The following is a 27,869-nucleotide window of genomic DNA, read 5'->3' on the forward strand; positions in this document are numbered from 1 at the left end:
TGCAGACAGCTACCTTTTCCTTTGGCCCTTGCATAGTCTTTCTTGCCCTATAAGCTGCAGTCCTGCTGGATTAGTCTTATCCTTATGATTTATTTTCTCTTCATTATCTAGCAGTCTCTCCTCTAGATACAGTACTATCACAGCATCAACAAATGAACCTGAGACACTCATAATTCAGCCACATTGACCAGAATGAAATCTTTACACTGTTCTGTTGTATGTGACCTTGACAAGTTGTTAAGCGTTGTTGAGTTTTGCTGATACCATGAGCATAGATTTGACAGCTGTCAGCGTGTGTTACAGAGCACCAGAGAGTGGGGCCCAGAATGCGTATCGGTTCAATGTGATAAATGTGAGATCACAAACAGAGAAAAAGAGTGCTGAAAAAGGAAGCCATGACATTTAGGATGGACCATTAATGGAAATGAAGGGAGGAACAGCCAGACCCTGAAAGGGGGACTGTTGATTAGTGATCCCTGTTGTAGGGTGAGCTAGATGACCTGGCATTGCCTTCAGTGTGCACTTGAAGATCACGGAACTCTAGAGGATGCTGTTGTGTGAAAGCTGCCTCCTATATTTGGGCAGAGATAGCATAGACATTCTTACATCTTTATATACAGACCCTAGGTGGGAGCAACGACTATACATTGGTTTTAACAGAGACAGTGTGGCTCAGTGTTTACTGTATTTGGGAGAGTTATCGGGGCAGGTGTCGGCTTGTAGGGGTTTAGGAAAGAGAACTAAGGACTTCTCCAGCACTCTCTTCAGAACTATTTAATAAATAAATGGCTCACCTCTTCCATCACCTACCTATGCTAACGCAGTGGCTGCCATGAACACGACCAACAGACATTTGTTGGTCTAATGATGGTTGGGTCACGTGATTCTTTTACCTTTTTGATGATCTGTTCATATTCTTTCTGGCCCGATTAATTGTGGTGTCTTCTGTCCATAATCTTAAAATGTTTTATTATTTACTTATTACTTCTGAATATTTTGTGTTTCTCCAGTAGCAGCATAACCAGACATATGTTAGTATATGTAAAATTAAGATGTTTATTATATAAATGCATTTTATTCTATAAGATAGTTTCAATCATTTACATATATTTTATTAATGAGTACACATTATACTAATAATGTGCAGAGAGGAAAGGCAGACTGGAAGCTGCTGGGGACAGTAGGAGGACAAATAGGCATGACAAACCTGGGTCTCAGGTCCTGAACTGTTTGGTGGTGGTATTTGAATAATTAAGATTAGTGGATTATATTCTTAAAATGAGTAGATTTTACAGTTCACAAATGGCATTTCTGAAATATCTAAAAATCCATGTATACATGTGTGTCTAGATATTTTCTGCCTCTCTTCTAGGAGCCTTCTGGCCCAGGCACTGGTGCAGCTCCAGTGCAGACATCAGCCTGCAGTTAGCATGGCACTCACTCATCAGGCCAGGCTATGAGGGCCTGTTGCAAACCGTAAAGCTCTAATGCATTAGAGCCTGGTCTTTGTTCTGCATCACTGCCTTCCTCATCGTGTCCCAATGTGTCCCAAAGCTGCCCAGGCTCACTGCCTAGACACAGTAGACTCGAGCAAAATCATTTACCCTTGGTGACAGATTATATTCCTCAGAGGGTTACTCTGAACAAGTGACAGAGATACAGATAATGTGAATAGAAACAATCTATTGGATGGCTCTGATCAATAAGCAATGGAAAGGTATCCCCATTATTAGTTATCAGAGAAATACGAAGCTGACTCTAGTGAGGGGCCGCCGCTTGTCCTCCTGAATGGACAGACCGTACACAGGAAGGTATGAGAGCGACTGGAATCCTCACGCACTGCTATGGGAATGCTCGCCTTGGAAGAGTAGTAGCAGTTCCTTGAAAACTTAATGTGCGTCTGCCCTGTGACTAAGATACTCATCTCCAAACACATCCCAAGGATGACAAAATAAGAGACAAAATTCCCGTAGCCTAAGATGACAATAAGTGCAGATCACTGCAAATGAGCAAGTGGTGAGGTCCCTCGGCAGGAAACAATGGAAACTGTCACACTCGTGAATGACACAGAATTCAGCCAAGGGCTCCACATGGCAGGTATGTAAGTGAGACTGTAAAGTCTGACGCTGGGGCAAGCACAAGGGAAAGGGATGAACAAGGTTTTAGTTCATCGGAATAGAGTCAAGGATAGGTGATGCCAGCCAGCGGGGACACAACTCTGCAGCTGGTGCCTTGGAACGGGAAAGCCTTCTCTGAAAGAGGGCAAAACAGACTTCTCAGGTCATGGGAAGGTTGTATATCCTGACTGATTCATATGAGAATTAATTAAAATTATCAAGCTGTAAGGAAGTTTTATTCTATACAAATTATATCCAATAGACTGCTGGCATGAAAACTTTAAGATTTCTGTCTGCTGAAGAGTACCGGATCTTTAAAGGTGTTTGTCATGTGTTTGGGTGTGGCAGAGTAGGTGTGCACGTATGTATAGGTGTGCCTCCAACGTTTCCACTGTCTCACACTCTTGAAGTCAGTGAAACTCACCTCAACCGCTTGAGTCTCAAGAGGACTCATGAAGCAACCAGAACTTGCGATGCATTTTCTACATCTCCAGCAACGAAGGGCTCCTGTCTGCTCCTCACTGCTCTGCGTGCCTGTCGACTCTTCACTTCTTCTCATCTGCGAGAACAATGACGACTGTCAGAATGATGAGATGCACCGGAGAATTTCGATTCCCAAATCCTTACAGGGGCAGTGACATGTAGAGATGTCAGAAGAGTCTCTCACTGTTGTGCTAGACACCTGGCTCCTCTACCCTGTGTCCTGAGCAAATTATCAGTGTCTGGGGCTGCCCTGTGACACAGCCAACTGCAGGGCCCCATGACAGGATGAAACCTATGCAGGAAGTTTCAACATTCCAAGGGACTGATAAAGGTGTTGTGGGTAATATCTAAAACACTTAAAATTTGGTCCTGTGAGACAGGATTCCTTAGTCTTCCATACATTAATTCCTTTCCCAGAGCACTTGAGTGGACGACCTTTTCTGTAGTCTAAATTACAACGCACTTTTCACACACTGCACATTATGAGTGTAAGCTGTAGCATCCTGTGAGGTCCCAAACTGAGGTTGTGGAGGACAAGAGTCTGGAGCTGTGTTCTATGGAACCCCAGCATATGCCACGGACAGGTCCTGCTTTGTGGAAGAGCCCCATGGCAGCTTTTGGGACGACCTCAACAGTGGGTTTTGTGAGATGAATCAGGCACCTACCTGCTAGTGACTGTGTCCTAGGCAAGGAGCGCTATATAAAATGTCTGACGTAGAAGTTTCCATGTAATTCTGATAACAATAGTGTATTTATGCAGTGATTACAAGCTTATTTTCTTTCTAGAATGCTCTATGTCTCTCCTTATTGATTTTTTAAGGCCAGAGCTCAAGGGAAAATCTATGAAGTCATTGCAGTGCTCTTAAGAATCACAGGAGGATTGCTAGGTGGGTAGAGAGGATTGCTGCTAACCCTGAAGACTGATTTGATGCAGCAGACCAACATGACAGGAGAGAACCAACTCCCTCCTGAAGGTTGTCCTCTGTCCTCCACAAACTGCTATGCTCTGGTGGGTGAGCCCTCCTTTGTACACATAAGATACGTAAACAGATAAATGTAACTTCTTTTCCAAAAGGGATTGTGGCAAGGAAGTGTAAATATTGTTCATTTTGATTTTCATTTTTGTGGGATTGATTTGTGGCTTTTTTTTTTGTTTTTGTTTCTTCTTGTTTTTGAAAAAGACCAAAAATTGAACATAAAATTGGGTGAGTATGGAAGGGGGAGGGATCTGGGACAAAATGGGAAAACGATCAAAATAGATTGTCTAAAATTTTCACTAGAAACTGTAAAAATAGTATATTAAAATAATGGATTAAAATTTAAGTATACATGCTTTACTTTTTAGTGAAATTTAAATATTTTTTAAACTTTTATTGATTGTTTGTGAATTTCACATTATGCACCCCAGTCCCACTCATCTCCCCATCCCCTCGTACCTGCCCTTCACTCTTACAACTGCTCCCCTAAAATAAAACACACACATACAAACTAAAAGGAGAACATGGAAAAATATCTCATCATAGAAGTCGTAGTATGTCACAGTATTCCTCACAGTTTATCCCCCTGTCCACCCATCTTCATTTGCAAATGTTCATTGCAATGAGTCACTTGGTTTGGATGAATCAAGGTCTATAGCTTCTGTGACAACATCAACATTGGATCCTCACTGGGATTCCTCCTGGTTATCCTGTTGTTGACTGTGTCATGGAGACTCTATGTCATTGGATCAGCAAGACTTGCCCTTAGCCCCATCCCCACCATTTGCAGATAGATGATATAGGTTTTTAGGTGGACCAACTCAGAGCCCTGGATCTGGGCATGTTGGCTCTCCTTTAGCTGCACCACCAGGATGAACTAACTCTTCAGCACTGCTCCAGCTAGGCCACCCAGTGGTGCCATGGGCAGGATGCACAGTCAATTCTGCTCTTATGCTCTCCAGGCCCACTCACCTACACCCATGTCTCTAGAGTCAGCTCTCCTGTGCTACCCAGTCAAAAATTGGGGCCCAATCTCCCAAGTGCTGCAGTCTGCAAGGGGCTAGGCCAGTTCTCCCATGCTCACATCCTCAAGCTGGCTGGGCCTTTGTCATCAGGGCAGCTTCACTGTGCTGTCCGGGTGAGGTGCAGGGGCTGTCCTCCCATGTGCTCCAATCGGTGAGGGGCAAAGTATTTCTTTGCCCATTGGCAAAAGGGCTTACTTTAAAATGTCAGTGAACAGGAGATCAAGGCCCACCAAGTCAACTAAGCAGGGCTCAAATGGACTCACAGAGACTGAGGTGGCAAGCACAGGGCCTATAGGGGCTGCACTGGCTCCTCTGCACATATGTTACAGCTGTTAGCCTGTTGTATGTGTAGGACTCCTGACAGTGGGAATTTCTCGGACAAATCTGCTCTTGGGACTCTTTCTCTCCCATTGTGTTGCCTTGTCCAGCCTCAATAATATCTTGCTTTGTCATGTTTGGCTGTTGTCTGTTGGTTTCTTGGAGGCCTGCTCTTTTCTGAAAAGGAAACTGATGGGGAGTAGATTTGGAGGAGAGGGGAGGTCTGGCTGGTGAGGAGTTGGGAGAACTTTAGGGAGGAGAAACTGTGGTCCGTATTAATTGTATGACAATCTATTTTCAATTTTTAAAAAAGAATAAATAAAGTGGTGGTGGTCTTTATGAGACTGCAGTGACTTTGAAAGCCACTCATTGGGACAGTTTACTATATCCAATGATAACACAAACGGTGAGTACAGAATAGCTCCATCATTGCCAGTCTATTTTTAAAGCCTGGGATTTTCCCATTAATGATTTTAGACCTATTCATACAGTATTTACTGAAAGCTTCACATGTACTGGACCCTGATGAGTGCTAGAACAGTCTGGGCTGTGTAGAGAGATGCTGCTTTCAAAGACACAGAAAACAACTACAACAAGACACACCCCCGACTAGCAGGCTCAATAACCATCTGCCTGTTAACCCAGCCTTGATCTTCCAGCTGTCAGGCCATAGTTCCACCTCCATCAACTGACTCATCCTCAGAAGCTACAGATCACTTTACTGAGAATATCGATGACAAAGATTATGATCTTTAAAAGCTCCGCCCCTTGTTTCTGCATTGTTGGAGTACTCTACCTTGTCTAACTACCCAAGTGTTCTCTTTCCCCTCGATATCCTTAACCTCCTATGTCTCCAGCTCCTTTATCCTGTGATTCTCAGGAAAATCTCACATCAGAAACAAGTCTGAAAGTATCCACATCCAAACCTGGATACTCGTGTCTCTCTCACATAGTCGCCCATGTCTTCTTAAGGTGTAGTGAGACATAAATAAAAATCGATAGGAGATTTCAGTGAGTTCTCAGTGACAACTACTGAAGACCACACTGTGAAAATCCATCCCTGTAAATGTTTTAAATCTATAGATCTAGTTTTGATCTTGTTCCGAAGATCTAGGCCAGTATTTGCAATGCCCAGATGTCACATGAACATCTTTTTAAGAGTCTGCACTGGGAGAGATGTTTGTCCTGGTACTTTGTTCAGAATGAATATGTGCAAATCTATAGATAGTTACTTAATCAGATGTGGTAACAGTACTTGAAATGTAGCCAATCCAGATTATATAGAAACATATAATAGATTTTTGAAGACTTGGTAAAATAACGAGAAATATGTTTTTAAAATGTATGTTACCTATATGATCAAGATTTAATATACTAGTAGAGTATCTTATAAAGTTAATTTAACCTGTGTTTTCTCCAGTATTTGGAATGCATGGTTGTGTGTATATATTGTATGCAGTGTGATGTATGTATATGTGCATGTTCATATGTGTATGGGCATGTAGAGGCCACAGGTCAACATTGGGTGTCTTTCTCTATTACTTTGTCTAATTTATTAAGGCAGTATCTATTTATCATGTGCATATGTGTGTGGACATGTGTGTATCAACACACATATTGCGGTTTATATTATGAGTTCTCTCACTATATCGTGTGGCTTTAAGGAATTTAATTCAGGTTGTCAGTCGTAAAGAGAGGTGTCCTTTACAGAGTCAAACATCTTACCTGCCTCTTGCCTTGTCTTTTTGAGACAGAATCTCTTTCTGAACATGGAGATCACTGATTAGGCTGGACCCACTAGCCAGAAAGACCCTCAGGATCTTCTTTCCTCTGTCTCCTCAGGGCTGGGATTACAAGGTATACCACCATGTCTGGCCTTTCACATGGGTGATAGGGATCCAAACTCAAGTCATCATGTTTGCATGGAGAACAGTTTACCAGAGGTGAATCATCTCTCGCAGCTCACTCTTTATTACTTTAATACAGCTTCACTGATATGACTGGGAGCACGGTCGTGCTGGACAGCACTATTCGATCTCTTGGCCTAGTCTCTGAAGAGCTGACTCTTTCCTCATCATTGAGATGTCAGTGTCACCCACTCAGCTATGATATAAACAGAGTGCATTAAACTGCATGTCCCTGAGCCACAGCCAAAGAGATTCTGATGTTTCTAGGTAACATCCTGGTGTTTCTAGAAAGTTGCATATTTAATAAGCTCAATAGGTAACCTGTTACAGGCTGTAGACAGGCAGCAGTGCTTTGAGTGAGAATGAACCCTATTGGCTCAGAAATGTAAATGTTTGGTTCCTGGTTGGTGGACTGTTTAGGAAGGGTTAGGGGATACTGCCTTGTTGGAGGAAGTGTGCCGCTGTGACTGGACTCTGAGGTTTCAAGAGCCCATTCCAAGCCCAGTCTCCTTCTCCTCCTCTCTCTGTCCCCTCTTGTGGGTGAGATTTAAGTCCTCACCTACTGCACCAGTGCTGTAGGTGCCTGAGGCCACATATTTCCTACCACAATGACTATAGACTCATCCTCTGAAACTGTAGGCAAGCTTCCATTGAGATGCTTTCTCTTATGGCTTGGTCATGGTTTCTCTTCACAGCAATAGAATGTCTAAGCCCCTGCTATGTGTAAAGCAAAAGAAAAGCCAAACAAAACCCCACTGGAACAGGCTCTTTTGGTAACACAAACGTTCCTTTCCACAGAACTTTAGTATCTGATGGTGACTGGTCAGGTGGGACCTATCTATACACGTGATAAGATTACAAAAAGCTAAACATAAGTGGCAAAACATGAGAACTAGGATGGTGCACGTGTGTCCATCCTTTGATGTGTGGGCCACATGGGGCCTTGTATGGCTGTGAAGGAGGGCCAATACAAAATCATAAACTTAAACATTGTGAGACTATTTTCAGAAGTTTTGTTTTGTTTTTGTTTTGTAACTGGCTTACACAGTTCTAGGGTACACTCTGAAGATGATCATGTCACAATGTTAAAAGGCTAGAACTCCCCTAGCAGTACACTTGCCAAGAGTTTCTTGGGTAGGACTTCTTGTCTATCTCCCCCGCACTCCTCTCTGAGCGTACAATCTGCAATTAAAGCCACAATTTAAAATTACCTTTAAATATTAAAAATTACTGCAAAATCTATAAAGTCAAAATTATAGTCATCATGTTTTCACCAATTAATGCTTTTGATACAGTTAAGTAATTCTCTTTCTGTCCTCCCATAATTTTGGCTGTATGGTTTTTTTAATACAGATACTTGCATAGTTCCATAGAAACAATGCTTTCTAATGCCTAGAAATGCCTTGTTCTGTTACAGTTTTTTTCCCCTATGGCATTCTTGGGCCAACAGTTCTTATCCTTTAAGGATGAGGTCAATTTTCAATGTAGCAGGTGGACTCTAGGGATATTCAGTTCCTCTTCTTTCTGTGCACATCTCCACAGAAGTAATCGCGAGGTATCACTCTTATTTCTGTTTTTCTTACCAATCTGAGTTACTAAAAGGTGTACTCTGCTCATTCCACAGTCACATAATCAAACGCAGAATCTAACCCTAAGAAACTCACCACAAACATTTACTGAAACCAGACAAACAATGCACAGACGAGAGCTCCTCGTGCTCCCTTTATCTTTCATGGAATCGGATGATCTGTTCAATAAATAATATAAGCACACTGACCTGAAGTGTCGAGTTCTAAGAAGCCTCTATTTTAGTTTTGACCTCGCTCCCCGAGCGTCCCAGATCTATGCCCCCCTTCCTTACTCACTCAGCTTTGCTTGTTTTGCTTTTACTCCACCCAGGCCCGTTTGTGCTGCCAACACGGCTTTGTATGTGGCCTCCACGGCTTTGTATGTGGCCTCCACTGAAGCCTGCTTGACTCAGCAGCCATCAACCAGTTGCCTACAGCTCTGTTGCTAGGGGTAAGGACTCATGCCTCCCTCACCTTTCCAGGCTGGAGTTTTGTCTGACTTGGGCTTGTGGATACTGGGGTTGCAACTATTGTGGATTTGTATGTGCAAAGACCCTGCTATGTCTGGAAACCTCGCTGTCATCCGCCATCCCTGGCTCTTAACAATCTTTCACTCCCTTCTTCTGCAATGATCCCTTAGGAAGAAGGGTGTGATAGAAGCCCATTTAGGGCTGACCATTCCACGGTCTCTAATTCTTCTGGATTTGATCAGTTTTTGATTACTACTGAAGAAAACAATCTTCTCTGGTGAGGATCGAGAGATACACCAGTCCTTACTGCACGGTTCCTTCCACTTCTGTTTCCACGGTTAATTATTAATTATGCTCGGCCAGTGGGTGGGAAGAATCAAACTGACATTCTTCAGCTATGGAGAAGAGGGGCATGAGAGAAAGATGTCTAGCTGTGTTTATGCTTATCTGAACTTGAAAGGGAAAGCAGCAGATGGTTATCTGCTAGTAATCTCTTCATAAAATTGAAATGGCTTCTGGCCAATAACATGTTAAAAGGAAGGATGAGAAACCGAAGCCCAACTTATTAACAGAGTGGGTAGTCTTTGAACAGACTTGAACAACGTACGTGTTGGATACAAACTCAAATCCACCTGCAGCTCAGCATCCAAGATGCTACAGTACTGGCTTGAGAAAGTCAGGGAACTATAGATAGATCTTGTCCAAGGATTGTGGGGAACAGTCCGCACAGCCTTATGGTTTTCTTAATGCACAGTATCCATACTCGCGCACACACTGGCACCTGTTTACGTTGCTGCCTGCTCTGATCCTCTATAATGGTTGACACTTCTTGAATGTATTGCACATTTGGGAAACATGGTTCCAAGAGTTACAGCTCTCCAGTGCAGTATTATGTCAGTGGCATAATCCTGAAAACTTAGTGAAATTCACCATCAACCTTGGTGAGAATACTCTTTGATTACAGGACAACAGTAAAGCTTGTAAGGTCACAGGGAGGAATCCAAGGTGTCCAAATTTTTCATTTTAACCTAAAAGGTCAACTTTTGTGACATGTAACAAGTATGGAAAATGTTCATACCTGAACACATGTAGCCTGCCAGTCATTTTAGTTAACACGTTTCACCATGGGTGGACTGCACAGTAGCTCTCAACTGAAACACGGGGCTTTGCTTCGGGTGTCTGGTCAGCTTTCAGTAGAATGCAAAGAACCTTTACAAGTTCTTCTGACCTTCGTACCATGGAAAACGTTTGGGATTAAAGATAAAATGAAACCAGCAGTAAACCATAACTAACTTCATGCCTGTGGCCGTAGAGAAGGAAAGGACTGCCAGCAAGCCTGGGGTTCTGTTTACCAAGCACTGTCTCTGTGTCTCCAGTGAGAATGGCAGTGGTGAGAAAGGCAAACCACGCCTTAACATTACCTCGTCTCTTAAATGGCTCTCAGAAATACAACTTGAGAACTGATACTTAACACAGAGTAATCTCCCCTACGCAAATTCCCTTCCCGATTATATCCCTCAAAATGTTTAAGGGGGACAAATGAGTCCCTGTGAAAAAAACATTAGAAACCACTTAGGCTGTAATTCTCTGTAACACTGAGCACTGCAATTACATCCCCCATAAAGAAGCTGAGTTCTTTGTCTACCTCTGACTATTATTTCTCTCTCTGGAAAAACGTCAGCATTGGCTCAGGTATAATTGTATATGAAGGAAATTTGGGACTTCCTTATTACTGATACATTTCTTTAAAACTAAGATTGAGATCAAGTGAGATAAAAATTGGTAAAAATGTGAAAATTGTAAGGCATAGCAACTTAGAAAGCAAAATGGTTATGCAATTCGTTCAGTTCTGAGTCCTGCAGAGCAACACCATTTCTATTTTTTGTTGTTGGGTTTTAAGGATTTTCTTTCCTTCTTTGTTTTGCTGTCACGTTCATGCTGGCTTTGAACTTCTGGACTCAAACAAGCCTCCTGCCTTGTCTCCAATGTAGCCAGGACTCCAAATGCACACAACCACGCTGACCAATTTTTATTTTTAAGCAGAATAATTTATTTATCTTTGCTTTCGAGCACTATAATATATTTGTAGGCATTATTCTGTGGGCTGGGCCACCTCCTAAAGGTTGTATGATTGGAAGGTCTCTAGGAAATGAAAATATCTACTCTGTAGATATTAAGACGTATCATTTTTTAATGCCAATGAGATAATGCTATACAGTATGCATGAATTTAAGTAGCAGACCACAACTGCTTTGCAAAAATGGGCTTCTGAACCAGTGGCTGCTTTCTGGACAGAATATCATGCATAATAATTCTGCTGGGAGTGGGCTACACCGATAAAGTCATTTTGTGAAATTAGTAGGATGTCAGCCACACTTGCACTCGTGAACGAACCCTGGTGTCTGTTTTGACCTCAGAAGAATTGCAGTGCACAGTAGCTCTTCCTGAGTAACTCACAATGAAGAGTGAACGAAACAGAAGCTGATCTACGAGGCAGTGCTAAGGACCTCTTAGCTACGGCTTGGGTCCTTTGGACTTCACGGTTCCTACTCAGTTCAACAAACAGTTCAGCACATGAATTATTTAGTGGAAGCTGGCTTCTTACCTAAGACCCCTTTTACATTGGTTTCTACCAAGTCAAAGATATCAAATACTTCTGCACAGATAGGAGAAGGAATTGGGCTATTTCCAAACTGCCAGTTTGACAATTCTAGGCATAGGAGCTGCAGGGACTAAAGCCTCTAATTTACTAACTCTGAAAGTGTCTAAATCCTGAATTACAGAGACCTTAATCTTCTTTAGTAATTATTGACCTTAAACACTTCTGGGTTTGAAACTGATGAAGTCAGTCTTTACAGTTCTTGGATATTCACAGTCAAGCATGTCTTCTTAGAAAGTACCCCCAATTCTCTGTTGAGGAAAAAATACACAGTCTATCATATTCCTACAGAGCTCCTATTCTGTATCAATCCTATGCCTTATCTATCTTCCTGGGATCCATCAGTTCTTAAGCATTATACCATCCACAACTAACTTTAGTGTGTGGTGCTTTGAATTCCCCTGATAAGACCACGTGCTGACCACTTAGCACACTACTGATGGTGTGGTTTGGGAAGGTTGTGGAAAGTTTAAGAGGTGGTCCTTGATGTCGGAAGTGGGCCACTGGGGCAAGACCTTAATGCTTTAGAGTATAACCCCACTTCTTGGTCTCTTGGATTTCCGAATGTAGTTGCAGTGAGGTCAGCCAGCCTCCTGCTCCTGTTTCTACATGCTTCCAGGCGACTCGCCATGACTTCCCTGCCTTGTCTTTCCTGCCTCTCTCAGAAACTGTGGAGCAAATAAACCCTTTCTCCTTTGAGTCGCTTTTGTTAAGGTGTTTTATCACAGCAACAAGAAAGGAAACCAAGACAATGAGAAAAAAAATTATATGAACTTGACACTTGTAACTTTCGTGTATTCCCTACTCTGTCGGGCGGGGTCTTAGACTACATCAACTTCAACTAGAGTTGACTACTGCTTCTCAATAAAGAACACCCTCACTGCAGCTCAAGCGCTCGAGTCTTGAAAGCCCTCTCTGTCCTTCGAACCAGGTGATACCTTTGGGGATGACAAGGCGTCACTGAAGAGACGCAAACAGTCTGCAAGCTCCACACGTCGGTTAGCTGCATCTGTTTCAGGTGCTGTTATTCTTTGATAAAAGAAGGGGACCTCTTTCACAGACCAGTGAAACCACCAGGTGAGTATGAGCCACATTCTCACATTTCATAGACTATATTTTATAGGGAAAGTATGGTGTAAAAGTGATGGGCAAAATTAATGAGGTACTGAAATATGTCTTTGAAACTCATGTGTTTATACTTGTATTTATATGCGTTCCAGCTACACCCTATACCCCTAAATGTCCACTTCCTCTCCAGACCTTCCAGATCGCAGCACCGGCTGGGGACAAACTGTTTAATGTGTAAGCCTGTGGGGGACATGTCCCACCCAAATCAGAACATCGCTGTATGATATCTTAAGTTTTGTTGTAATGAATACATTTTATTGTTACCAATGTTAGTTATTGATGATAAATAACTTACAAATTTTTAAAAATTGAGGGACTCTACTAAGCTCAGAGTCCTATAAACTGGAAGACAACAAATATCTCAGAATGCAGACTGTGTGTCTTTGGATTCTTAAATTTCTTTTCTGCGAATGACCAAAATATTGCATGCCTAAATTTCTAAAAGAAAGCACTATTCTGAGCACAATTCCAGTACAGTTGAAGCGTTTTTATTTTATTTTTTATTTTTTCCTCCATCTTTATTAACTTGGGTATTTCTTATTTACATTTCAATTGTTTTTCCCGGTTTCCAGGCCAAGATTCCCCTAGTCCCTCCCCCCAACAATCTAGTTCACTGGGAGTTCAGTCTTGGCAGGACCCAGGGCTTCCCCTTCCACTGGTGCTCTTACTAGGATATTCATTGCTACCTATGAGGTCAGAGTCCAGGGTCAGTCCATGTATAGTCTTTGGGTAGTGGCTTAGTCCCTGGAAGCTCTGGTTGGTTGGCATTGTTGTTCATATGGGGGGTCTGCAAATGTTTTTATTGAATATCATCACTCCAATAAATTCCATGTTTTCTTTTCCCCAATATTTAATATTTTCAATTAAGAAATACTGCTTTTGACTAAAAGGTGGTCAAATAAATGTAAAATAAAGGATGCTTTTAATAAATGAATATAACACATAAGTAATGGAATAATGAAAATAAAATATAGAGCAAAACAAAGTTAAAGTGTCTTACAGAGAAGTAAGTTTGAAAGCTCAGAAGCTGCAAACTCATTCTTTGAGAGCATTGAATGCAACTTATTGATTACTACAGTATTTGTACTTCTGCTCAAGACACCGTGCTTCTAAAGAGCATGAATGGAGTCTACTTCTTGGATGTTATATTTATGCTATAATATAATCTTTATAGCTCAGCCTAGCTTTATTCTATATTCTTACTGGCATTAAAACATTTCTGTGTCATTTACTGGATGAAACGAATTTTACTTTTTCATTAAAACTTTCTTATACTATCTATGTTAATCATATTCTTTTCCCCTCTCCGAACTCCTTCCACATCTTCCTTATCTCCCTATCCAAAAATAGAGACCCCAATGAGATAAAGCAAACCAGATCAAAAAGCACACCAACAAATCATGTCATCTATTTTTACGTTGGCCAACTCCTCCTGGGCATGGAGCTTGAGAAAACCAATTTTCTCCTTACTCACGCATATCAGTTACAGATAGCTTCTTGTGTCCAATTCCCATTCTCAGTGCTAGGAGTTTGTCTGGTTTGAACCTGTTCAAGACTTGTGTGTGCTCTCACAGTCTGTGTAATTTCCTATTTATATCAGTCATGTTGTGTTTGGAAGATGATGTTTCCTTAGAGTCAACCACCATCTCTCTTCTTAAAAGCTTCCCTCTTCCTCTTTCTCATAGATCCCTGGGCCTTGAGGGGAAGGATGTCTCATTGAGGGCTCAGTGTTCCACAATCTCTCATGTACTGTGCTTTACCTTGTCCAGTCATGGACTCTGTGTTAATTACCCTCTGATGATCTATGGGTGTAGAACAATTCTAACTCAAGTCAGAATAGCCAAGATCAAGAAACAAAGACAGAACATTCGCACAGTGATTCAGAGAAAGAACTCTTATTCACTGCTGCTGGGAGTACAAACTGGTGAAGGTACAATGGAAATCAATATGGAGGTTCCTCAAAAATCTGAAAATGGATAATTATAAATGGTATTTTTAGGCTACAAATAACTATCCATCCAATTCATATTTCCTCAGCAACCATTACCTTGTCAAGGAATACAAAGAATATCCAAGATGTGTATTCTGACAGCATACAAGGGTGATACAGGTTGTAAGCTAGTTGGATGTGAGACCGTAGGCAAATAATTTAAAGACTCCCACAGGCAAGCAACCATGTGAAGGCCCATGTATGGCATGAAATGGAGCCCCCTAACACCACACACATGCACGCACGCACGCACGCATGTGCTCCCCTCAGGTAATTTCTCAGAGAGATAAGGCTAAAACCCATTCGCTTTATATCAAGGACATAGAAGTGACAGGAAGCACAGGTTTAGCTGAAAGCTAATAGCTGTTTGAAACTTGCCGCACTTACATTCAATGAGTAGATTATCTCTAATGGGCCAAAGAGAATCAGGTGAGAAGGCAGAAGCACAGATAATCACTAATCTGGCTTTAGCCTCGCTCTTTTCGGAAGAAAGGGAACAATTGTTAAGAGACTTTTTCTTTCTTTCTTTCTTTCTTTTTTTCTTTCTTTTTTCCTTTCTTTGGATGTACAGAACAAAAGATTTTTGGCTACTGAAGGTATTTCTAGATAATGGAGCCTTCTTTAAAAAGCAGACCAAAGACTAACTGGCAAGGCAGGAAACCTGAGCTGGTTTCCCTATTGATTCTACTATCCTCCCAAGAGTGTTTAGGGCTCCTATCACTGCTACTGTTCACTCTGGCTCTGAGCAGATCACCTATCTGATCTCTACTGGGCTGGTAAGGCCCTGCTGTATGTACACTGCTGTTCCTTCTACCTGCAACTCCCGACAAATGAATATAAGCAGGATAGCTTCTGTTTAGTACCTCACAATATAACAAGATGTCTGATACAGTGAACAGTGTATGGTGCTGAGTGGGAGACAGCTACAGCCATTGTTTTTTTGGGGGGGCAATGAAAGGATAGACAAATATATCAAATGTAATTTCATTTGCAATCACCCTTGAGACAGACTGATGTCTCTTGGATGTCGCATGGACTTAGCTGTGCAATTGCACATCTTTTCTCTACAGAGACTCTGGGTCCATGCTACAGAACAAACCTCAATACAGTCACCTTTTTAAGGGTCCTTTACCCAGGTATAGTCATGTTCTAAGATGACAGGAGTTGGATGTTCAACATGGGGAGACAGTTTAGCTGTAATAACCAGTCATTGTGTGCCTCTTGGTACATGCAATCGGCAAATTTTATGAACCATTCATGAACCACTCTTAAAAATTAAATAGTGCGCAAGGTCCTGGGTTCGGTCCCCAGCTCCGAAAAAAAGAACCAAAAAAAAAAATTAAATAGTGAAATAAATCTATGCCACCTCAAGTACATGCACATGTATGTGAACTACTTTGCGTGCCATATGACGAACATAGGGAGAGGTTAAATCACACAAACCAGATCCAGAACGTAGAAAAATTTAAAAGATAAAAGAATTGGGATATTTTCTCACAATGAATACATCTTCCAAAGGGAAGAGAAACTTGAGATGTATTGTACCCATTGGTGAAAGGATATGTCCATTTTTACAGCTATGGTACAGCTCTATGAATACACATGTCAATATGGTACTGTGTGAACGTTCATATACACAGTATTTATAACTATAGATAAGTATGTCATCTACAATACACACAATTATCACTCTGCAATCCACAAATATTTGCTAATTATTATATTTAAATTCATAATACACAAAGAAAAAGAATTGAGAGATGGGGGACAAGAGAGATATTAAATTCAGCGCCTAGACTTGTAATCTTTAATCAAACAAATACACTCTAAAATAGATATTTATACACAACTGGAGAATATCATACATTAAACTAAGCATTGGATGGTAATAAAATTAATCTTGTTGAGTATATCATACGAGATTGTCACTATGGACTTTAAAGATCCTCAGAATGGAAGTAAATATTAAAGTATTTTTCAGACCAAAGTAAACAATATAGAAGCAAATTATATACAGTAGAAAAGGGAAACAGAAGGGTAATAACTATTAAAGATGAGCAATAAATACAGAACTCATTACTTTTTTCCTGTGGGATTTAAATTTTATACAAGAGCTTTAAACCAATTTGGTAGACAGAATATTCAGATAAGACGTTTTCTCAATGTCCTCTTGGAAACTAGGTCAACACAGACTTCTTTATAATCCCTCTTGGTCTGCTGATTACTTTTTTATCCCTGATCTACTGTTCAAATGAGAATGTTCCCTTCCCGCTTGGGCTTCACTTAGGAATCTCGGCATCGTGTGTGCCCAAGGCTGCATCTCTTGTAGACATCAATAGTAAGTTGCAGGTCCTTAGATAACTCTGCTCCCGCATCAAGGTAGTTTTAATGTCATAAATCTACGGCCTGTAAGCCATCTCCCCTATGCCTTGTTTTTTTAGCTTCCAGGGTTCTCTCCTCCTTTATTCCAAATTAACCTGTGCATCTTGATGGTATTTAATCAAATGACTGAAACAGCCACATTAGTAGTTTACTCATTTGTATCATAATATCCAGAAGTTTCCACTTCTGTTAACCGCTGTGAGAAAAAGGAATTTCTGATGGCAGATGAAGTCACTCAGAATCATAAACGCAATTCTTAGGGTTTGGCCTGAAAACATCGGTAAAAGGATTTTTGGAGAACAGGAGGGGAAAGGCAGAAGGGAGGAGTAGGGACTAAGGTGGACAGAGGTCAGAGCTTCCTCGTTAGCACTTTCAAAGAGGTACAGTGGAGTGCACGTCTCTTTGTCAGATCAAAGATGATGTTTCATCCCATAAAGTGTGCAAGCTCATAAGTGCTAGGTCAGAAATTATGGCTGCAGCCATCAAAGCTTTGTTTTATGAAATCTGAAGCATGTTAGGTCTCCTCACTGAACACGGTGTCCTTCTTTAAGATGCAAAATGGATTGTACTCTTTTGCTCTTCCAGAGACTTCCCAGTTCTCTGCTGAGCTACTGTAGGAGCTGCCCCTGCTCAGCAGCCCAGCAATTTAGCCTCTGTCCATCTTCCATTCCCCCCGAAGACTCTGCTGTAACCCCTGGTTCCCTGAAAAGCTTATACCCTGGAGTGCCACCATAGCCTTCAAGGACAAAGCCAAAGCCTTCCTGGCCTTAGTTTGCCCAAATGCTCTTTTCCTTCTGGGAACGAATCTTCTGAAACCTACCTGTGACTTCCTCTTACTTTCTTTGAAAGCCTTTTCTGGCTTCCTTTCTAAACACTGATCACACTGCTGACTGCTGCTCCCATGCCTGCCCTTCCTGCTGAACTGCCAGCTCCCCAATGGTTTCGTCTTTTGCTATCTGAAGGAAAGTATTCCCATGTCCCCCAGCAGGTACAAAAACACCAAGACGCTCAATTCGCTCAGCATTCATCACATAATCTATACATATTCTCTTGTATGTGATAAATTATCTATAGGTTCCCTGTAATACTGAAAGAATGCAAATGTTATGTGAACAACTGTTAAACTCTACAGCTTTAGTGGATAACGATGAGAAAAATGTTTGGACCAGTTCAGAACAGACACTTTTCCCGCTAATACTCCGGATGAGGCTAAAGGGATGAAACTCATGGAAACAGAGGGATGACTGTCCTATATGACAGCTGGGAAGTATACTGGATGAACCAATCAGCAAGTACGTGCAGGACCAAACCAAAGTCCTCCTGGCCTTAGTCTGCTCAAAGTGCTTTGTTACCATCATCGGTTGGCATCACAAGAATAAAGTTAGCAAATGTCACCAAGAGAAGCTCATTCGCCCCAACCACATGCCCTGGAGACTGACGTTTTCTAGCGACACCATCCTAGCCAAAGCCTGGGTTTTATGACATTCTGTTTTGATGACTTTGTGCCACACTGAATGTGTTAAAATTGTTCACAATTCTATTAATCTATCCGTCAAAAAAGTCACTATTTTCCTCTTTTCAATCAGCAACGCCAGAAAGTGGCACACCTTCTGTTTGTTTTAAGCTAAAACCTCAAAAATAAAACGTGAAGAGGTCAGTATTACTTTGGAAAATTAGCTAGTGTTTTCAGTCTAGTACTCATTAAGCAGCACAGTCTTCTTTAGTCAATACGTTCTCATGAGGACTGGAGAGAGGGCTCAGTGGTTAAGATCACACAGGGCTCTTATGAGATCAGATTGATTTATTTGCAAAAAAGTCTTTTTCAAAGTAATTGTCTCATAATTACCTAAAATCTTAAAATAATACCCAAACATCTACCTTACAAAAGCAATGGAAGAGTTAAATGGTCTACTTTTCGTGGAAACCGGGAAAGATTGAGCACTACCGAAAAAAGCACGCTATTCAAGAAGCCATGACCAATCAAGTGAATGCCATATCCTTTTGAGAGAATCTTCCTTTGTCCTGCAGTGTTTTCGAGGATATCTCTTCGTTTGCTCCATTTCTTTGACTTTGATACACTGCCCAGACTTGGTATCGGACAATCACCTTTCTACCTACCTGCCTAGCTTTTCGGTCTAGGAGGTGCCTAACACAGAACCATGTGCAGCCAGACCATTTCGCTATGTCTAACAGGTCATCTGGACCTGGCTCTCTGCTCTCTGCTCTGTTATCTGAAAGAGACATTTTGTACTCTTTTGTTGCCTACCCTTTTCCATGGGAGAAGAACTGATACAATTTAAGAGAGAAAATAAACGAAAAAGCAAATTACAATCACCTACTGTATTATCTCCAGGGCTTTTCTGTACCTGGTCTGTGCCACCCACCGCAAAGCCCACTGCTGCCTGGCTGCTTCCTGGAATTTCCTGGGAGCATTAGAGAGTAATAATAATTGAGCAGTTCCCACATACAAAGCAGTAGCTGAGAGGTCAAAGGCTATTTGTCCAGTTTCCAGATTGGAAGCGGAGCCATGTAAAGAGAACTTCATCAGAGGGGTAGAATGGAGCTTTTTGGTCTGTATTTATCAGCACTCCATACCATGCAGCAGAAGCTAATATAAGGATATTCCTCCCAGCTTAAGAACTGTCTGTTTCCAACCATCACTTCCTTCTCACTTTTGTGAGATTTTTTTTTAGAAGATTTTTAATTCAACTTAGGTTTTGTTAAGACTGGAGAGGACTAACTCAGGCCCCCTTCTATCCTTCCACCTTATCCAGAAGGACACAACTGTTCCTTTAGAGCAGAAACATGAATTCTCATCAGACAGCAAAGGTGCCAGCACCTGCTCTTGGCCTTCCCATTTCACAGAAGTGTAAGAAATGAATCCCTGATCTTTGTAAACTTTGTAGTTTCCTGTATTTTGTCATAGCCACACAAATGGACAGTATATAACACACACAATTTACTTATAACTATTTAAAGTGTGAAAAAATTAAGAAAACAAATATCTCTGGTAAGAGGTATTAAAGAATTCAGGATGTCACTCTTTTATTTTTAATTGGATTTTTTATTTACATTTCAAACAGGATGTTACTCTTAAGACTGAGCTCCTGTGATAGACCCTAAGATATGAAGCATCTTGCCCTTGTCTTAAGACTGAAAATATCATGTAGAACCAAACTCTGGCCGTACGTTATTACAAAATAAATTACAGTTTCACTGATGCAAATTTCAAACCTCAATGAAATACATTCTCAACCCAACACTGTTCTGGTAAGATATGTGACCTATGTAAACAGATTCTAATTTAACTTTAAAAATAAGTCAGTGTGCTTAAAGGAGAGGTAAGCAACAGATTACTAGGCAAATTAATTCTTTTCAAAATGTGTGATACTATGTAGCTGCGCACACAGGTACAGAATTTAACCTAGAGCATTCTCCTTTTAATGCAACCTTCTAGGAAGAATGTAGGCAACTACATTCTAAGTGTGTTACTATTTAACATTTTTCATTTTGGTTATTCTGAGGATTGAATGTGGGAGCTCACATGGCCATAGGCGTGCCCTAAGCTACATTCCCATTTTTTTTTTTTTTTAGGTGAACCAAATGCCTGTTTATTCCTTATATACACGCTGAACTGAAACTCAAGAGATCACCAGACCAGGGTCCAATTTGTTTTTCAAATCCTTCTAAACCACCTTCAAGATGATCGGAAACTTCTTTAATTATCTTGTATAGCTACAGATTATCAAACATAGAACTTAGTTTGGCAGCCATGCCAAAACCATTCTTTAAAACTCAGCAAGAAAATAGTGCTCAGCCCAAGTTAGGTGTCTTGGTTTAACAAAATACAAAAGCAAATGCTTAAACCTAATGATACCTTGATGTTGCTTGCAAAATGACTCAAAGATTCAAAATAATCTTGATTAGCAGTGGCCCTATTTCAGCAAACTTTTAGCCTTCTTGGGTGATCATTTCCTTGAAGACTCAAAGCCTAGCATGTATAGGGGAGAGAAGAATTCGATGACTGCATAGTCCCACTATGAAGAGGAAAACCAGCTTTTTCCCACCAAGCTCAAATGATTTCCTAGCTATGACTTCATTTTCCAACTATTCCTTTTCTACAGACAGCTTTTTACAGACAGCTGAGTGGAGGTAGTCAAAGGAAAGTCTAAGTAAAGTGTCCTGTAAAATTTTTTTGTGGTATAGTTTTCAAAATTCAAGTAAAAATGCTTAGCTTTCTGCTCATCGCTGAGAAGACAGCATATGACTACAGAGCATTGCCACACAGGTAAGAGCAGCACAAACCACCACAGAGGCCTATTAAAAATGATTACTAATTCACCACATTGCTTGCCTGGAAAAAAAAAATCCCTGCCTGGTATATGGAATGTACTTATTAAAAAGAGTTCGAGGACTGTCCTTAGATACCCTCATACATGTTCTAGCTAACACTAAATGGAAAGTACAGCTCACTTTTAGAAGAAACCCTCCTTTTGAAAACCTAAATATAAACGAGGGAAGATTGAGCAATAAAAGATCTATTGACAAAACAATTTAGAGGCAAGCCCTGGGGAAATTGGTTAACTGTTGATGGCTGTGAGGAGAGAAGAAAACAATGTAATATGAATGCAATTACCGCATAAGTTGATTTTCATTGAAAAGACTATTCTCCTAAATGTTCAATAGTAAGCTGGCAACCCGTCTCTGAGCTACTCATTTGCCGTGATCAACATCACTTTGGGTACTATGCTTATACAGGAAAGAAAAGATAGGCAAGACAAAGGCCTTTTGCACTCTATTAAAGACTTACAGTGGTTTACAACAATGGAAACTATTCAGACTTTTAATAACTACTTTGCGGGATACTACTGCAGGAGTCTGAAAGGATTCCACTCTGTTTTAAAAGATTTTTCTTTTAAGCAAAGAGGAAAAACAAAAGAGAAGCTACCTTACTGAGGGTTTCTATCGCTGTGACGAAATGCCACGACCAAAAGCAACTAGAGGATGAACGGGTTTATTTAAATCTTACAACTTGTAGTTCATCATTCACAGAGATCAGGGCGGGAGCTTAAGGCAGGAACTAAAGCAGAGGCCAAGGAGGAGTGCTGCTTACTAGCTTCCACTCTTGGCTACCTCAGTTTGTTTTCCTACAGCATCAGGACCACCAGCCCAGGGGTGACCATCCACAATGGGCTGGGCCCTCTCATATCAGTCAATCATCAACAGAGAAAATGTACCATAGGTTTGCCACAGGCCAATCCAGTAGTGGCATTTTCTCAATTGAGATTCCCTCTTTCCAGCTTGTGTTGACATAAAACTAGCCAGCACAAAAACCTAACTGCCACTCTTTCAGCACTAAATTTTGCTTGAGGCTGGGAGAGCAACTGGATCAAGCAAGACAAAGCTGTGTCAGGCAAGTTCTAATACTAGCTTCCACAAAGCCTGCTTCGTTTTGATAGAATCACTTTGCTTCGTGGGTGCCCCAGCTGTCTGGTCTATAAAATGGGATAATAGGTAACCTGCCCACACCATGGTCCTTTGAAGTTACCTAATAAACGCTCTTACAGGGTGCACTTAAAACTATTAACTGCTACAAAAATCCTGAGGGTTATCTGGAAAAGCACAAGGTAACAGCCACATGTTACTGCTAATTACCATGCTCATAATAACTTCCACCCCGGGGACCCTTGGCTCCACGGGGTCCAGATGTACTTCAGAGCTGCTCATCACCTCAGCCGGGGTAGAAAGTCTGCACGTCCCGACTCAGGGCTGCAACAAAAGCAGCTGGCACGCCAGGACTGAAATGCACCAGACAAAAGAAAGTGGGTCGGTGCAGAGCGGGGCGCGGAAGTGGGTGTGCGCCTCCGCCCAGCAGCTCGGAGCCCCGCGGGGGAGCCGCTGAGCTCGGCCCCCACTCCGACCCCGCGGGTTCCTCGCCACGCCCCCGGCGCCACGGCCCCACCCGGCTCCAGCTCCCGGTCACGCCGGCCGCGCGGCCGCCCAGGCCCCCGCATCAGGTGCGAAAGTTGAACCTCGGAGCGTCACCTGGGGCCGGCGGGAGCCGGCGGGGCGTCCACCCCGGGCCCCGGAGCCGCGCCAGGCCCAGACCGGCCCTTACCTGCGTCCGTGCCCCGCCCGGCTCCCAGCACTCACGGCGAGGCCGGCTCCGGAGACGGGAAGCGGCAGGAGACAAACCCCGCGGAAAGCGCTGGAGCTGCTCCCGCAGCCCGACCCCTTGGCCTGGGATTCGGCGCCCAGCATCCGCCTGCGCGCCCGCTCGGCTTCTCCCACGAGCCGTGCGTGGGCGGCGCCGAGCCTGACCCCGCGTAGACCCGCCGGCCGCGCAGGCCCCGCTTGCTCGGCCCCGCAGGGCCGTGGGAAAGTTTCCCCCTCCGTTCAACCTCTTACCCGAGCAACAAAAGTCTGTGCTTGTCTTCCCCGTCTTCACCTAGCGCCTCTGGAGTGCTGACTCTAGCTACACACTGGGTCTGTTCCCAGCTAGAATCAGCAGGCGTCTGGGCCAGCCATCCTCATCCCGACTCTTAAAGGTGGAACCACCACTACCTGGGTTTAGTTTTCCCTCCTGATGTGTCTCTGTGGCTTACCTTCTTATGACTGTTGTTCTACTCATGCGCAACCGAGATTAGCCACTAAAGATATCTGACTCTTGGCAAATTACAACTGAGAGGCAAGCTGGTATCCAGGTAAATCATGGGTGCTATTCAGGAAGTGAAGGGGCCTGTGGAGTTAATGTTGACTAGTCGGTCTATAAACTTTAGGTTCGGAGCAATTAAAACAGTTGATCAAAAGACTGTGAATTTACAAAGCATGTTTGATAAACTGGCTTCAGTAATAGGGGGTGGAAGTAGGAGGAACCTCACCCCCACCCCCACCCCAATAGCTCTTGCTTCCACTGATGAATACCAAAGTTTACATTTGCCTCAAGTGCTTTGTCTCTCACACTTGTGAATTGAAACTGATGAGAGACACTGCAAAAGGGCATGTCAGGAGTTAAGAACCCACCATGGACACATAGTTGAGAGGCAGCCAGCCTGGGCTTCTGCATAAGATCCTGCCTCCAAAGCCGAACAACAAAATGTTTAAATGTGAATGACGCAAGAAAGTCAATGACATCACACAGAAAAGTTAAAGACCGACATATGCATGTCTAAAGGATATTAAACAAAAATCCTCGATGAAATATTAGCAAAGGATCCTAGCAACTGGAAAAGCATTAACACCACACGGAGAGCTATGGTTTGTCTCACAAATCCCAGGTTGGTATAACGTACCAAAGGAATATGAAACCTCATTTTAATGAACTAAAGGACAATTACAAAAACGATCCTCAACAGACCAAGGGGAAGTTGTCGTGTCAGTAAAAAGTCAACAGGCAGCAAAACATCAGAGTGAAATGTTTATCGGCAATTATTACAGACGTCTTAAGTAGAGAAGGGGCCCCCAGAGTTGGGGAGACCACTGACTATAAGGGGAACTGGAGTTTTTTGAGGGGGTTAATGTGTCCTGCCCAGTGCTTTCTCCTTCCTCCATGCAAGCTAGGCAGGGGGCTCCAGTGATGTCACTATGCTGGGGTGAGAGACTGTTGCTGATGTAGCTACCTTCTAGTTACAAGTCCTCATGTTGTTCCTGTCAATCCTCAACCATTGATAGTTAATGATGGTTGTCAACTAGATAGTGTAGTCTAGAATCAACAAGCAGGCATGCATGTTTGGGAAGAATTACCAAGATTAGGTTAATTGAGAGGCTAAGACCCTTCTTGAATTAATTTTCTTTGAGCTGGGATCTCAGATTCCATAAAGAAGAAAGTCATCTGAGCATACCCATTTACCCTCTCTGCTGCCCTACTGTGGATACCATGTGACCAGCTGCCTCAAGAGTCTGCTCCGAGGACTTCCCTGACATGATGGACAAAACCCTCTAATTGTCAACCACTCATTACCTTATAACCCACAAATGAAGAAACATTTGTTTCAATAAACATAACGACTAGTTTAGCAAATTCACTGTAGTCTGATTTTCTAATATTTTAGAAGAAACATCTCACTCTTTAGCAAAAGGGCAGAAATAACTCACCTTCATGACTACTAGACATAGGATAAGCAAATGTGCTTCAAATATTAGACTATTGAAATCTAAATTTTGACAACCTTACTTCACATCTCATCAGATATAGTGGCTGACTACTTAACGATCCCAAAGTGTATATATGCTAATGGTCCTTGTATAGCCATTCATTAATATCCAGGATGGAGTATTCCAGGGCTCCATCGAATATCCAAATCTGGGAAAACTGAAACTTTTGTACACAATTGTACAGCATTTGCATGTACTTCACATATATCACCCTAAATACTATTAATTTTTACAGTTCTAGAGATTGGACCTAAGGTCCTATAAATGCTAGCGTTCTACCATCAAGCTACATGTCTAGTTTCCTTCTTCACTTGTGTTATTTTGAGACAGTTTTACTAATTTGCTTAGGCAGTCCTTTAACGTGCAATCCTTCAGTCTCGATCTCCCAAGTAGTAGAAATTACAGGTTTATAACATCAAGCCTGCCACCATAGACTTCAAAAATATTATATATAGATACAGATACAGATGCAGATGCAGATGCAGATACAGATACAGATACAGATACAGATACAGATACAGATACAGATACAGATACAGATACAGATACAGATACAGATATATATGAGGTAGTATGCACTTGTGATTCAAGGTTCTCAGGGAGTCCAGGAAGGATGTTGGATCCTCTGAAGTAGGAGTTACAGCTGATTGTGAGTCACCTGAAGTAAATGCTGGGAACGTTGTTTCTCTCCAAGAGCAGTAAGTGCTCAGACCCACTGAACCATCTCTCTAGCGCCAGTCCCATACAGATGTAAAAGCATCTTTAGATTTGTAACAATTTGTAATACAATGTAAATGTAAACTACTATCAGTAGTTGTTACATTGTTTAAGGAATCTTGACATGAAAGGAAGCCTTCAGTATGGACATAGTTTTTTAAAAAATAATTTCTGGCCAAGGAGTGGTGGTGCTGGTGGTGGGCCTTAAATCCCAGCACTTGGGGAGGAAGAGGCAGGCAGATCTCTGAGTTTGAGACCAGCCTGGTGTACAGAGAGAATGCCATGGCTACACAGAGAAACCCTATCTAGAAAAACAAAACAAAACAACAAAACAGCAAAAGCAACATTTCTGGTGAAATTACAGGTTGAATTTCTTGGAGTGGGGCCTTGGTAGCTGATTTGGAAGGTGCTCAAATTGTGGGAGGAGCAAGTGTGCTATCCAATGGTTGAATGTTATAACCTCTGTCTTCAGTTACATATTTTAGTCAAAACTGAAAAAAAGAAATAGTTTATAAGCCTACAGTGTGGCACAATCAGCATTTTTTGAGTCCCTAGCAGGGTATTTACTCACTTTGGAGATAGCAGGCAGTTCAAAAATAAGAGGTTTGTTGTAATGGTATTGATGGGTACCACATACAGATTTTCCCAAAGCCTAAATTTGCAGTTGGGACAGATTTCTGCAACAAAAGGTAGAACAACAAAAGAAAAACCTGTTCAGTTACAGGTACAGTGCACAGTTTGAGAGAAAGGCAATTGCGATTCAAGGCTGTTGGGTAAGAACTTGCCTTAAACTGTGTTTTGGCAAAGAACAATACATTTTAGAGACGTGACAAAGGACAAAAGCTCTAGGCTTTAACAGTTGAGTGATGGATATTTTGTTCGTAAATTGTCACATGTGGGTTGAACTCCCTGAGAAGCTGATTCAGGAAGTAGGATTGCTACTACCCCAGGGCAGACCCAAGGATATTTGTCTCAAAATGTCCTCCAGGGCCCCTTGACTTGGGATGGAACACCAACTCATTGATAGCGAGGGGAATGCAGCTAAAGGACCCAAGAGTCTCATTGCAGTCTTAAGAACAGCTAAAAGGTAAACCATTTTCAATAAATGTTACCATTGTTTATCCCATGGGGGAAAAAGGTGTCTATAGAGAAAAAGAGAAGCTGGAGGGGCTGCAGTGGGAGTTTCAGCCTTGGGAAGCTCAGCCACAGAAGTCAGCACAATCAAGTACTCCAGCTGTCTGCCCAGACTTTTCCAGCAGTTTCTGATGGATGTTGTCAGCATCCAGTCTGATAGTGTTGTCTGTCTGTTTGTTACAATTCTTTTACTTGGAAGCCAAACTTGAGGGGACACTCTGCTCCATCTAATACTCTCTACTGTGAACTCCAGTAGGCTTCCTACTTGACTTACCTAAAATGTTTTGAGCACCCAATTTAATGATGCTCTGCTGTCTGTCTGTCTGTCTATCTATCTATCTATCTATCTATCTATCTATCGCCTATCTATCATCTATCTTTATCTATCATCTATTATCTTTCTATCCATCCATCCATCTACCTACTGAGTCATCATCTTTATCATTTTTTTGTATTCTTCCTATTTAGCTTGCTGCATAGTTAGTAAACTCATTCAAAACTGAAAAATGGCTTAATGTAGATCATTCTCTAGATTATAATAAACAGGGACACAAAGTATGGGAAGGTAGATTCATGGAAATAAAACTACTAGCAGTCATCCAGTGCCGCTCTCTCTGATGTGATAATCAGGCACTACCTTTCTTGTACAGAACTGATTTCATATCCCATTTAAACAGAGTAAAACATGGAAAAGAAAGTGGGAAGGTTTCTTTTGAGGAGTAACTGTTCTTCGTTGGGAGTGACAGAGACTTCTTCTGCACTTTGATTATTTTGAAATCAACAATCCTTATGTTTTGGGGAAAGTATTTTGGTTTCTATCATGACAATTCATAAGAAAGG

The 27,869-nt window shown here is 41.9% G+C and overlaps 1 protein-coding gene across 4 annotated transcripts in view; it reads right to left on the reverse strand.

Annotated features, from left to right (window-relative positions):
• Rnf180 (ring finger protein 180) overlaps positions 1-23,707 on the reverse strand; it is a 180,829-nt gene extending 157,122 nt beyond the window's left edge. Inside the window, exons 1-2 of one of the 4 annotated variants that reach the window (XM_063282550.1) lie at positions 23,433-23,707; positions 2,542-2,676 (exon numbers count right to left, since the gene is read on the reverse strand). In XM_063282550.1, coding sequence (XP_063138620.1) covers positions 2,542-2,676 — 135 coding nt within the window. In that variant the 5' untranslated portion in view covers positions 23,433-23,707. Of the gene's footprint in view, positions 1-2,541; positions 2,677-23,142 lie in introns of all 4 variants that reach the window. The other 3 variants (XM_039103136.2, XM_039103134.2, NM_001134986.2) reach the window with 3 other exon arrangements.
• Between the last annotated feature and the right edge of the window lie 4,162 nt (positions 23,708-27,869).

Source organism: Rattus norvegicus, chromosome 2, assembly GCF_036323735.1.
Source record: "Rattus norvegicus strain BN/NHsdMcwi chromosome 2, GRCr8, whole genome shotgun sequence".
NCBI classification, from domain to species: domain Eukaryota; kingdom Metazoa; phylum Chordata; class Mammalia; order Rodentia; family Muridae; genus Rattus; species Rattus norvegicus.